The 12,406-nt window shown below is 29.3% G+C and overlaps 1 protein-coding gene across 2 annotated transcripts; it reads left to right on the top strand.

Annotated features, from left to right (window-relative positions):
• The first annotated feature begins 5,518 nt into the window (after positions 1 to 5,518).
• On the top strand, positions 5,519 to 6,614 carry LOC135123120 (phospholipid scramblase 2-like). 2 transcript variants are annotated; one of them, XM_064047632.1, is made up of 5 exons: positions 5,519 to 5,738; positions 5,784 to 5,834; positions 5,893 to 6,113; positions 6,169 to 6,468; positions 6,528 to 6,614. In XM_064047632.1, exons 1-5 carry the CDS (start codon positions 5,645 to 5,647, stop codon positions 6,546 to 6,548), a joined length of 687 nt encoding a protein of 228 aa, XP_063903702.1. In that variant the 5' UTR covers positions 5,519 to 5,644; the 3' UTR covers positions 6,549 to 6,614. The 2 variants fall into 2 exon arrangements, with proteins under 2 accessions (XP_063903702.1, XP_063903703.1); XM_064047633.1 differs by having other exon boundaries at positions 5,893 to 6,048; positions 6,248 to 6,614.
• The last annotated feature ends 5,792 nt before the right edge of the window (positions 6,615 to 12,406 follow it).

Raw genomic sequence — 12,406 nt, 5'->3', positions numbered from 1 at the left:
GTTATATTACACGTAATATAACCTACAACCCTGTATATTACATGTGCTATACAGGATTGCTAAAAAAGTATGGAAGCAGTTGAATATCGCGAGAACGGTTTATCAGAACTCATTGCAATTTGGTACACAGATAAAAGTATTTGAATTTTGCTTCTTTACAAAATATTAAATTTGATCCCTCGTGCTATTAAAAAAAAAATCAAGTTGGCCTTGTAGTGGTTAAAGGTTGGCAAAAGGGTCTCAGAGGGGGTATCAGAACAAAAAAAAAAAAAAACGCGACCATGGGCAACGGAAGAAATTACAGAATTAGTTCAACAGAAGACAATTACACGAAATACAAAGAAAAAACAGAAAAGTGAGAAATAAGATAAAACGAAAAAAAAATGTTCTGGAAGAAGAAATGCAATCAAATAAATTCATTCATATATCGGTAGCTCTAGATCAACAGAAGTTTGGCAAACTATAAAAGGTCGATTTACAAACTTGTCGCTGACGTTGCTGTTCGCCGTTACGTTGCCGTTGACGTAAGGTTTTCAACCAATCACATTGCGATTCTGTGTTGCGGTAGTGAGCAGTGATGCCAACTTGAAGGAAAATCCCCTGAAGTAGGGACGACATTTTTTTGGTTTATAGCACTAATTCCACGAAAATCAAATAAAATCAAATTTTGATAGAGATAATGAGGTCCACTAATATTTAAGACATTTAATCACCTGATCACCGAAACCCTCATATTTTAAATAGCTGCCATCATTTTCTACACTGTCGCTTTCGGTCAGGACTTATGCATTGTTAGATAAAGACAGTTCTCGATGTTTAAATCAACAAGATTTATTGCTATTCGTCTCAAAAACAGATTAGGTATAACTACAAGGGCTCCAATTTTGCCTTTTTTTTTCTACTAAAAGATTACTACACAATACACATATTAATGTATAGTCATCTTTTCACAACAAGAAACTTAAAATATGTTTAAAATGGTAAATTTGTTTAGAGAAATATCTTATTTGCAATTACGCTCCGCCCCTCGGTCTGACAACGAATAAAAAATTCATGACGATTGAGATCGAGATGGATGGGTCGGGCTTCTCTTTCGGTTTTCTTTTTTAGTTAATACATTTAGTTTTCTTTGTATAACACGGTTACTTAAGAACATATTTCATATTTCTCGTAGAAAATAAGGATTTTTCAATTAAGCTCCGCCTCTCGGCTTACGACGAATAAAAAAAAATCATCAGAATTGAGATAGGGTGAGTGAGCGGGGTTTATAGTTTGCCTTTTTTTTCTTAATATACATAGCCATCTTTTCACAACAAGAAACTTAAAACATAGTTAAAATCGTACATTTTCGCCAGACTACTCGAAACCATTCTATACATACACTTGGGGTGCACAAAATCACTTCACACTATTAACCAAATTGTTACACTATTATTTATTATAATATAAATGGGTACTTCACTAAAAAAGTAGATAGTTTCAAAGACTTGGGAGGTACCTTTTGACAGCAAACACATTTGTGAGTCAGATTACAGATGTGGTCAAGAAAACGAACGACCACATATAGGTTTAAGCATAGAAACTGCAAGGATTTCTGAGATGATTGCGCTCTTAAAAAACTATTTTATTCAATAGTTAGATCTAGGATTGAATATGCGGTTCTTATGTGGTATGTGGTATCCTATTTTGAACATTTTAGAAGTTTTTAGCCTACGTGGAAAATAAAACTTATCCTTCCCGAAGTATTGACCATTTGACATTACTATCTAGGTTTCGTGGTAGTTCATTTGCCATTCGAAGAAATGTTATTTAATCATTCGTTTCTTATACCTACAATTTGCTTAATACCCAGGTTAACTGCCAAAGCTTCTAAACCAATTAAATTTTCTGGTACCACACCCAAACATACGCCAGTAAAATTTGCTTTACACAATAAATCATAAAACAAATGCTCTTCTTAGGTCTCCAATAGCATTAAACTGTCGATTTAACGAGCGTTCAAATAAAAACGACGTCAAGTTGGCTTTGGAAATGTGAACGAATCATTCACTAAGCCCTAAATTCACATTTACAAAGCCACCTTGACGTCGTTTTCATTTGAACGCTCATTATAATAGTATAACGCATAAATGTGATATTCATATTTCAACCCCTTAAGCTTATTTGTGGGTGGGCGCTGGGACACTATTACTCTCTCTGGAATACAAAAGTTTTTCAGGCAAAAACTCGAAATCTAAACCGTTTGAATTCGTCTAAAAATTATAAATCTTAACGTGCTGCAATATTTTCAAAAAATTCGGTATGAAATTCAATTTTTTTTATATTTTTAAAAATGGCGATGTTTCAAAATTCATTCTTGCATAAATCGTCTAAAAATTGTCAAAAACTTCAGGGTTATAAATTTAACGTGGTGATTCCAAAAATATAGCGTTTTTTGGGTCACAGAGCAACATTTTCGAAATATTCAGAGTAAAAGGCGAATTTTTTGAAATTTCTAAAAATTGCGATATTTCAATGGGCAATTCTGGAAAAACGGTTTGAGTTATCAAAGAAATGAGGCCGAAATTGACTTTTGCAGCCCGAAATCTACAAGAAACTAAATTTAAAATTTCGAAAATCGTCGAAAATGGGTTGAAATTTGCATGAAGTTGCAATAGAGTGAGTATCACAGTTTTTGAGTTATAAAAACATTTTAAATTTATTAACTCCCACTAATTTATTACAAGTACAACAGCACTGATAATAATTTACATAATAACGTTTTTTGGTACACTAACACATCAAAAGCTATCGCAGTACCAGACAGGACCAGCATATGCACTGAAGATTCTATCTACATTTTTAAATATTTTCGCATTCTCACTGAGGTCTAGAAGATTATTTTATATTCTTAACTTCAATAGCAAATTCTTGAGGGGCACAGAAATTAGTATTTAAATATAGAAAGACACCATTTTCTGGTCAAAGAATTTAATCTTTAATTTTCATCATTAATAAAAAGAATATCTTAAAAAGCTCAAAATCATTAAAAATTAAGCTACATTTCTTAACATATTTCCCAGTCTGAAACTATTTGACAACAGGGATCAAGTGATCAACTTTTTTAGCTAATTTTTTTTAGTTTTGGTTGTGTGTTCAATTAATATTTTTGCATGCTAATAAAATTTTATTACCGGAAGATTATTTGTGGTAACGACCTGTGGGTAGAATCACAGACAACGCAATCATTTTACTTTAAATGTTATTGACAAGTCTCCTTCCAATGTTATAAAAAATATATAATAATTAATTCCTCGAAAAGTTTAATCATGTTGATCGGGGTCGCTAGCACAAAGCACACAAATCGGTATGCTGTAATTGTACAATCTCGAACATAGATATCGTAGATGAAGATAATTTTAAATTTGAAATTTAAGTAATTTCTTTATAAAAATTCTTTTTTCAAAAAAAAATCCAAAAAAAGGCATTTATAATCCCATCTTCTCTTACAATTTCAGCCACCAAAGAGTTAGGAAAATGTCTAAAGTGGGATTTATAAACTTGCTGTTGACGTTGAAGTTTGCGTTGTTTTAAAGCTGAAAATTGTCAATTATAGACTCTGTTGCCAAGTTGCCGTTGATAGTAACTTGGATGTTCAACTTGTGCCGTATTTAAAAGGCTTGTAGAAGAAAAGTAGAGGATTTAAGTTGTTTACTACAAAAGTTTACCATTTCAGATATGTTTTACGTTTCTTGTTCTGAAAAGAAGACTAGGTACGTATGTTAAGAAAAAAGGCAAAACTTACAGGTAGGTAAGTAGGAATTGTTAAAATCTTAAATTAAATTAAAGTTACCTTGATTTCTAATTATATTTTAAGTTATTTTACGGTTCCTGTAATGTGTTTTATCCTGTTGGGATCAATAAATTTATTATTATTAAGACCCACCACTGACTCAGTAAAGATTTCAAATTCTCAACTAAGAAATTATTTGGTACTACACCTACATTGGAGATAACTAAAGGCAGAATTGAAATTTTCTGAAGATTTAGCATTCTTAATCACTGCACTGAAGAACTAGAACATTTAAAGTGAAAGAGACAAATGAAAATAACAAATTCGATAGAGCAGATCTAAGTTTGTCGTGTGTTAATTAATGCTAGTAGTTTTACATCCACAAAGTATTTCAACAACAAGAATAAATAAACGTAAAATCTGATCAAGGATCTCCCAAAAACAGAATGAACTAGTGATGTTCACTCGATACGGATTATTTTCAAAATCTGGATCTGATCCGGGTGCTACCCTATTTTCAGTTCAGAAAAAATCCTAATTTGGACCCGGAGTTTTAAAGTTATTTCTAATCTGCCTACAAACCTTAAAACCCATATTTTCATAAGAAATTTCCTTGGTCAACATTTACTCAAACGGCCGATTTTTGAGCGAATTTTAAAGAAATTTGTAAGCGTGGCGCCCATCTGAACCTAAATTTTTAGAAAAAAACATTTGTGGATACGACCTGGACAAAGGAGAGAATTGTGTAAAAAGATTTTTTCAGTATTCGACCTTTCTGGACAATAACTGGGAAAGTCTAACAGAAAAAGGTTGATTTGAAGATAAATAAAAACAAATTTGTAAATGTAAAAATGTTTTATTAATTCTGCGAATTTTATAACTTCTCGAGCGGAACCTGAAGGGGATGATTTTTTTTCCAAAAATCCGGATACATAGTGTAAAAATCAAGACGGATTCATAAACCACAAGTGTAGGAGTATTATTTTATAAAATTCAAGTAACATTTACTGTGAAAAATTGTGAGCTTTAATTGGTAATATACTCGTAATATGAGGGACATGGAATTCTGGGCAGTCTGTTCTTATCATTTCAAAAAATGTCAATGTAAATGCACCTTTAGCGTCAATATGATTGATAGTTTCGAAAAAAACTGTTAAATTAACTTTGAAGTATATCAATTGGTTCGACATGCCAGCTGTATCTATTTTTAACAAATCATGTTAATATAATTGAAACAAATTTAATAAAACTTCGACTTTGTCAGTGTCAAAATGAGAAACACGCCAAACATTAAAAGCGTGGTTATGAATAGCTAAGGTCTGGTTTAGAAATTTTGACACCTCTGCCCAGTTTTCCGTGTCCCCGATGGTACAACATATAAAATTTGACAAACCGATTCAGTAATTTCGGAGGTTGTCTGTCTAATAACAATCGACACAGACGCCTGATAAACAAATAAACGGAAACAGGAGACCTAATTTTTTCGAACTGTAGGGTTCATGAAACGTCGAGAAAACACTACTTAGGTACTTAGCTTACGTTCGAGAAGTAAAAACAATACAAACGTTTTACGACAGAAGTCTAATTCTTTCAAATTAATGAGTTTATCCCAGATAAACTTATTAATTATAATTAATTGTTTAAATAATAATTATTATTTAAATAATTAAAAACGACCATCAAGCTACCTTATTGTCAAATCTACTATAATACAACTTTGATTTTTGTGTGTTTTAGTACTGTCACTACTGTCGTGTTTGGATGTGCTCTATCATACAAAAACAAACAAATGTCTTGAATTGTTCAGATGAATTTCTTATGCGCATCTAACTGCAGCACATCTAGAGATAGCTTTATTTTAATTTCAAATAAATGACGTTCCCGATTAATGAAGACTTATCTTTTACTGATGAAGACTCATTCCATAGTGCTGATTTAACCTCATTAACTTCTCGTGTCCCTAGAGGTAAATCAAATACTGTTTTTTTATTAAATAAAGCTGGTGTTGTAGAATTACAAGATCTTGAAAATTTGGATGAATTAATTATACACAAAACAGAAGGTAAAAGCAGAAGCAACCAATAGTTCTACATACGTCTTTTATTGACCCGCATTTTCAGGTTTTTGTAAATTAATTAATAAATTTGAAATAATGGACAACCAAAATATAATATACTTAGTTGTTGAAGATTATGGGTCTAGATGTTCTACCTGTATTTCAAAAGTTTGTTGTAGACAAGAATTTCGGTATCAGCTAAAAATTTCAGATGCCGCAGGTAACGAAGTTATTCGATTTCTACACCCAGCAACCCAAAGGTGCCAATGCTGTAATGATCTTCAAGTACTTTTTGATAGACACTTCATGATATATAAAATGAAATCTATTCAACTTATAGCGAATGGAAGTGTTTTCACCTCCGGGGAATTTGATAGGAAGCATTCAACAAGAATACAATGACTACGATTTTATTCTAGCTCTCTGTGGTCCACGAGAAAATGTTATGTTGGTACTAAGAGGTTGTCAACGTATGTTTCGTTGCAAGAAGTTTCAAATAACGTTACCTGATTTGCTAACGAAAGTTGGAAAAATTGTGGATGTAACAAGATGGGGTTTTACCACCGGTTATAAGGTTACCTTTGACAAAGACCTTGGTGTAAAGCGAAAAGCTATCATATTGGGAGCCTGTTTTTTAATTGTACTTATTTGTCAATTTTTGAATAGGCAGTAATAATGATAACACCAATCATTTTACAGGACGCCATGTTTTGCAAATGAAAACCAACGTACTAATACATACAGAATGTAAAATTCGTCATATGAAAATATAAGTTATTTTGTAAATTGTGTTTTACTGTTATACCAAATATTGTTAAAACGTTTTTGTCCAAATAGCTAGGTTATTTTGTCACTCGGCCGCGATCTTGAAAATATTGAAAAATTGTAAAATCGAGAAATCCAAACATGAAAAAATAAAAAAAATAACAATTGGAAAATCTAAAATTTAAAAATCGAGAAACTGAACAATCGAATAATTAAAAAATTAAAACATCGAAAAATTGGAAAATCGAAAAATTAAAAAAAAATGGAAATTCGAAAATTTAAAAATTCCGAAAATTGAACAGTTGAAATATAAAAGAACTGAAAACTCGAGAAATCGAAAAACCAAAAATTTTAAAAACTGAAAAGTTAAAATAAAATAGAGAAATCTAAACATCAAAAAATCAGAAAATCTAAAATTTAAAAATTGAAAAACTGAAAAATCAACAAATCGAGAAATGGAAAACTCGACAATTAAAACACTTGGAAAATTGAAAAATCGGATAATTCAAAAATCGAAAAATCGAAAAGCCGAAAAGTAAAAAATCGAAAACCGAGAAATCCAAAAATCGAACATTGAAAAATCAAAAGAACGTGAAATCGAGGAGTAGAAAAGTTGAGAAGTTGGAAAGTTAAAAATGGAAAAATTGATAAATCAAGAGATTGAAAAATCAAAACATAGAAACATCCGAATCTCGATAAATCGAGATCTCAAAAAATTAAAAATTCGGAAAATTGAAGAATTAAAATATGTATAGAAGAACAAGGGAAAACTCGAGGAATCGAAAAATCTAGAATTTTAAAAATTGAAAAATTAAAATATCGAAAAGTTGAAAAATTGAGAAATCGAATATAAAACAGTCGAAAAATTGAAAAATGTTTAAAAAACGAAAAACTGAAAATCGAAAAAATTAAAAATCGAAAAATCCAGAAGTCGAAAGATCGAAAAGTCGAATAAACGAAATATTGAAAAATTCCAAAACTGAAAGAAATATCCAAAAATTGAGAAATGAAAAAACTGGAAAATTGAGAAATCGAAAAACCAAAAAAGCAAAGTCGAAAAATCGAAGAACTGAAGAACTGAAAAATAGAAACTTGGAGAAGTCCAGAAATGGGAAAATCAAAAATAGATTAATTGAGAAATCGGAAAACTGAAAATTTAGCAACGTCAAAATTTGAAAAATTGAAAAATAGTAACATTGAAGAACCGAAAAACCAAAAAATAAAAATTCGAAAATCTAAAATTTGAAAATCGAAATCCTGAAAAACCGAGAAATGCAAAAATCAAAAATTAGAAAAATTCAAAAACAGACATCGATAAATCGAAAAATCAGAGAATCGAGAAATCGAAGAGTCGAAAGCCGAGAAAAAAAGTTTAAAATTGAAAAACTGATGAATCGAGAAATTGAACAATCGAAACATGATCATCTGAATTCGATAAATCGAAAAATTAAAAAAAAAACAAATTGAAAAGTTCCCAAAACTGATAATTGATAATGTTGAAAAAATTGAGAAATCGAAAAATTGAAAAAAAAGAAATATTGAACTGAAAAATCAAGAAATCCAAAAATCTAAAATTTAAAACATTGAAAAATTCAAATATCGAAACATCCGAATCTGGATAAATCGTGATTTCAAAAAACTGAAAATTTGATAATTTAAAAATAAAAAATCGAAAAATCCAGAAGTCGAAAGATCGAAAAGTAGAATAAACGAAATACTGAAAAATCCCACAACTGAAAGAAATATCCATAAAATGAGAAATGAAAAAACTGGAAAATTGAGAAATCGAAAAAGTCCAGTCAAATTAGCGATCAACCTCGGAATGAGAGGTAATAAGCTGAATTTTCGTATATACCTTCATTTTAGCGTTCTAAAAGTTGTCTCAAAAGTCTCATAAAATCTCGTGTCTGCGTCGTAAGTTATTCAAGGTCAAAGGTGAAGAAAAACAGTTTTTTGCGATTATCTCGGTTTTTATTGCTCCAATTATGTTAACATCTATTATCGTAATTGTAGAGCATAAAATTTGGGACAAATTTTATTTGAAACATTTTTTCATGCGCTCAATCGTTCTTGAGATAGAGGGCAGTGAGCGCGCAGCGCTCATCCATACGTACTGTAATGCAATCAACCGTGAATATCTGTGAATACTACCTTTAATTATGAATAATTTGTATTATTTATCAGTTAATACATTGCATTTAATAACATTTTACATATTTTCAATACATTCATTTAATGATAATGATATTTACCTACTTTGTGGAATTAAAAACTCTTTAAATGAAACACTTATTGTATGTATGTATATCTTAATTTATTGAAAGTAGATTTTAAGTAGAAAAATAACTAAGTACTTTATCTTTCAAATGTGTAACTTTTTATATATTAGATAATATATTAAACTTGTTATATTATTATATATCTAAAAGTTATATTAATTTTTTCAAAGTAAAAATTTAAGGAAGTAAAACGAGTTAATGTATTTTAATTTTATCTTTGTTCAGTACCTGTACATTTCTTACGATTGAAATTGAATTGCAGTGAAAATCTAGAAATCTTTAATAATTTAAAGAACAAAAGTATTAATTTTCTTCTTCTTCACCGTCATCTTCTGGACGTTCGGGAACTTCTGTTTCATCGTTATCATCCTCGGTGCCCTGAATCGTTGTTTCCAGACCTTCCAGTTATAATCATGATAGAAAAATAAGTATTTAAAACCTTACACATTTTAAAGATATATGTAAATAAATTGAGATATACAATAAATATTTCATTAAATGCGTTTTTAATTACACAAAGTAGGTAAGTATTATTCAGTGAATATGTTGAAAATATGTAAAATGTTTAAATACAATGTATTAATTGATAAATAACACAAATTTTTCAAAATTCAAGGTAGTATTAATAGATATTCACGGTTGATTGCATTACAGTACGTATGGATGAGCGCTGCGCGCTCACTGCCCTCTATCTCAAAAACGATTGAGCGCATGAAAAAATATGTCAAATAAAATTTGTCCCAAATTTTGTGCTCTACAATTATGATAATAGATGTTAATATCACTGGAGCAATAGAAACCGAGATAATTGCAAAAAACTATTTTTCTTCATCTTTGACCTTGAATAACTTACGACGCAGACACGAGATTTTATGAGACTTTTGACACAACTTTTAAAACGCCAAAATTAAGGTATATACAAAAATTCAGCTTATTATCTCTCATTCCGAGATTGATCTCTTTTTTATCCTAAAATGACTGGACTAAGTCGAAAAATCGAAGAACTGAAGAACTGAAAAATAGAAACTTGGAGAGGTCCAGAAATGGGAAAATCAAAAATAGATTAATTGAGAAATCGGAAAACTGAAAATTTAGCAACGTCAAAATTTGAAAAATTGAAAAATAGTAATATTGAAGAACTGAAAATCAAAAAATAACAATTCGAAAATCTAAAATTTGAAAATCGAAAACCTGAAAAACCGAGAAATGCAAAATTCGAAACATCGAAAAATTCAAAAACAGACATCGAGAAATCGAAAAATCAGAGAATCGAGAAATCGAAGAGTCGAAAGCCGAGAAAAAAAGTTTAAAATTGAAAAACTGATGAATCGAGAAATTGAACAATCGAAACATGATCATCTGAATTCGATAAATCGAAAAATTAAAAAAAAAACAGAAATTGAAAAGTTCCCAAAACTGATAATTGATAATGCTGAAAAAATTGAGAAATCGAAAAATTAAAAAAAAGAAATATTGAACTGAAAAATCGAAAAATCTAAAATTTAAAATATTGAAAAATTCAAATATCGAAACATTGTAAAATCGAGAAATCCAAACATGAAAAAATAAAAAAAATATTAATTGGAAAATCTAAAATTTAAAAATCGAGAAATTAAAACATCGAAAAATTGGAAAATCGAAAATTTAAAAAAAATGGAAAATCGAAAATTTAAAAATTCCGAAAATTGAACAGTTGAAATATAACATAACTGAAAACTCGAGAAATCGAAAAACCTAAAATTTTAAAAACTGAAAAGTTAAAATAAAATGGAGAAATCTAAACATCAAAAAAATAAAAATTCGAAAATCTAAAATTTGAAAATTGAAAAACTGAAAAATCAACAAATCGAGAAATCGAAAACTCGACAATTAAAACACTTGGAAAATTGAAAAATCGGAAAATTCAAAAATCGAAAAATCGAAAAGCAAAAAATCGAAAACCGAGAAATCCAAAAATCGAAACATCAAAAAATCAAATGAACGAGAAATCGAGGACCCGAAAAGTCGAAAAGTTAAAAATTGAAAAATTGATAAATCGAGAGATTGAACAATCAAAATATCAAAACATCCGAATCTGGATAAATCGTGATTTCAAAAAATTGAAAATTCGATAATTTAAAAATTCGGAAAATTGAAAAATTAAAATATGTATAGAAGAACAATGGAAAACTCGAGGAATCAAAAAATCTAGAATTTTAAAAATTGAAAAATTAAAATATCGAAAAGTTGAAAAGTTGAGAAATCGAATATAAAACAATCGAAAAATTGAAAAATGTTTAAAAAACGAAAAACTGAAAATCCAAAAAATAAAAAATCGAAAAATCCAGAAGTCGAAAGATCGAAAAGTCGAATAAACGAAATATTGAAAAATTCCAAAACTGAAAGAAATATCCAAAAATTGAGAAATGAAAAAACTGGAAAATTGAGAAATCGAAAAACCAAAAAAGCAAAGTCGAAAAATCGAAGAACTGAAGAACTGAAAAATAGAAACTTGGAGAAGTCCAGAAATGGGAAAATCAAAAATAGATTAATTGAGAAATCGGAAAACTGAAAATTTAGCAACGCCAAAATTTAAAAAAATTAAAAAATAGTAATATTGAAGAACTGAAAAATCAAAAAATAAAAATTCGAAAATCTAAAATTCGAAAACCTGAAAAACCGAGAAATGAAAAAATCGAAACATCGAAAAATTCAAAAACAGACATCGAGAAGTCGAAAAATCAGAGGATCCAGAAATCGAAGAGTCGAAAGCCGAGAAAAAAAGTTTAAAATTGAAAAACTGATGAATCGAGAAATTGAACAATCGAAACATGAAAACATCTGAACTCGATAAATCGAAAAATTAAAAAAAAAAACAGAAATTGAAAAGTTCCTAAAACTGATAATTGATCATGTTGAAAAAATTGAGAAATCGAAAAAATGAAAAAAAAGAAATATTGAACTGAAAAATCGATAAATCCAAAAATCTAAAATTTAAAACATTGAAAAATTCAAATATCGAAACATCCGAATCTGGATAAGTCGTGATTTCAAAAAATTGAAAATTCGATAATTTAAAAATAAAAAATCGAAAAATCCAGAAGCCGAAAGATCGAAAAGTCGAATAAACGAAGTACTGAAAAATCCCAAAACTGAAAGAAATATCCATAAATTGAGAAATGAAAAAACTGGAAAATTGAGAAATCGAAAAACCAAAAAAGCAAAGTCGAAAAATCGAAGAATTGGAGAACTGTAGAAACCTGGAGAAGTCGAGAAATGGGAAAATCAAAAATAGATTAATTGAGAAATCGGAAAACTGAAAATTTAGCAACGTCAAAATTTGAAAAATTGAAAAATAGTGATATTGAAGAACTGAAAAATCAAAAAGTAAAAATTCGAAAATCTAAAATTTAAAGATCGAAAACCTGAAAAACCGAGAAATGCAAAAATCGAAACATCGAAAAATTCAAAAACAGTCATCGAGGAATCGAAAAATCAGAGTATCGAGAAATCGAAGAGTCGAAAGCCGAGAAAAAAAGTTTAAAATTGAAAAAC

The sequence above is a fragment of the Zophobas morio genome, unplaced genomic scaffold (assembly GCF_036711695.1).
Source record: "Zophobas morio isolate AGI-343-1 ecotype UQ-CSIRO unplaced genomic scaffold, CSIRO_AGI_Zmor_V1 ptg000006l, whole genome shotgun sequence".
NCBI classification, from domain to species: Eukaryota; Metazoa; Arthropoda; class Insecta; order Coleoptera; family Tenebrionidae; genus Zophobas; species Zophobas morio.
The sequence above is the reverse complement of the archived record's forward strand: the minus strand, read 5'-3'. Positions and strand labels throughout refer to the sequence as shown.

What these genes read in the sequence shown, in the direction of transcription:
- LOC135123120 (XM_064047632.1), top strand. Translation starts at nt 5,645, where the DNA reads ATGACGTTCCCGATTAATGAAGACTTATCTTTTACTGATGAAGACTCA. An exon ending in AATTATACACAAAACAGAAG is followed by an intron (nt 5,835 to 5,892) that starts GTAAAAGCAGAA and finishes CCGCATTTTCAG; the next exon opens with GTTTTTGTAAATTAATTAAT. An exon ending in AATGCTGTAATGATCTTCAA is followed by an intron (nt 6,114 to 6,168) that starts GTACTTTTTGAT and finishes TTCAACTTATAG; the next exon opens with CGAATGGAAGTGTTTTCACC.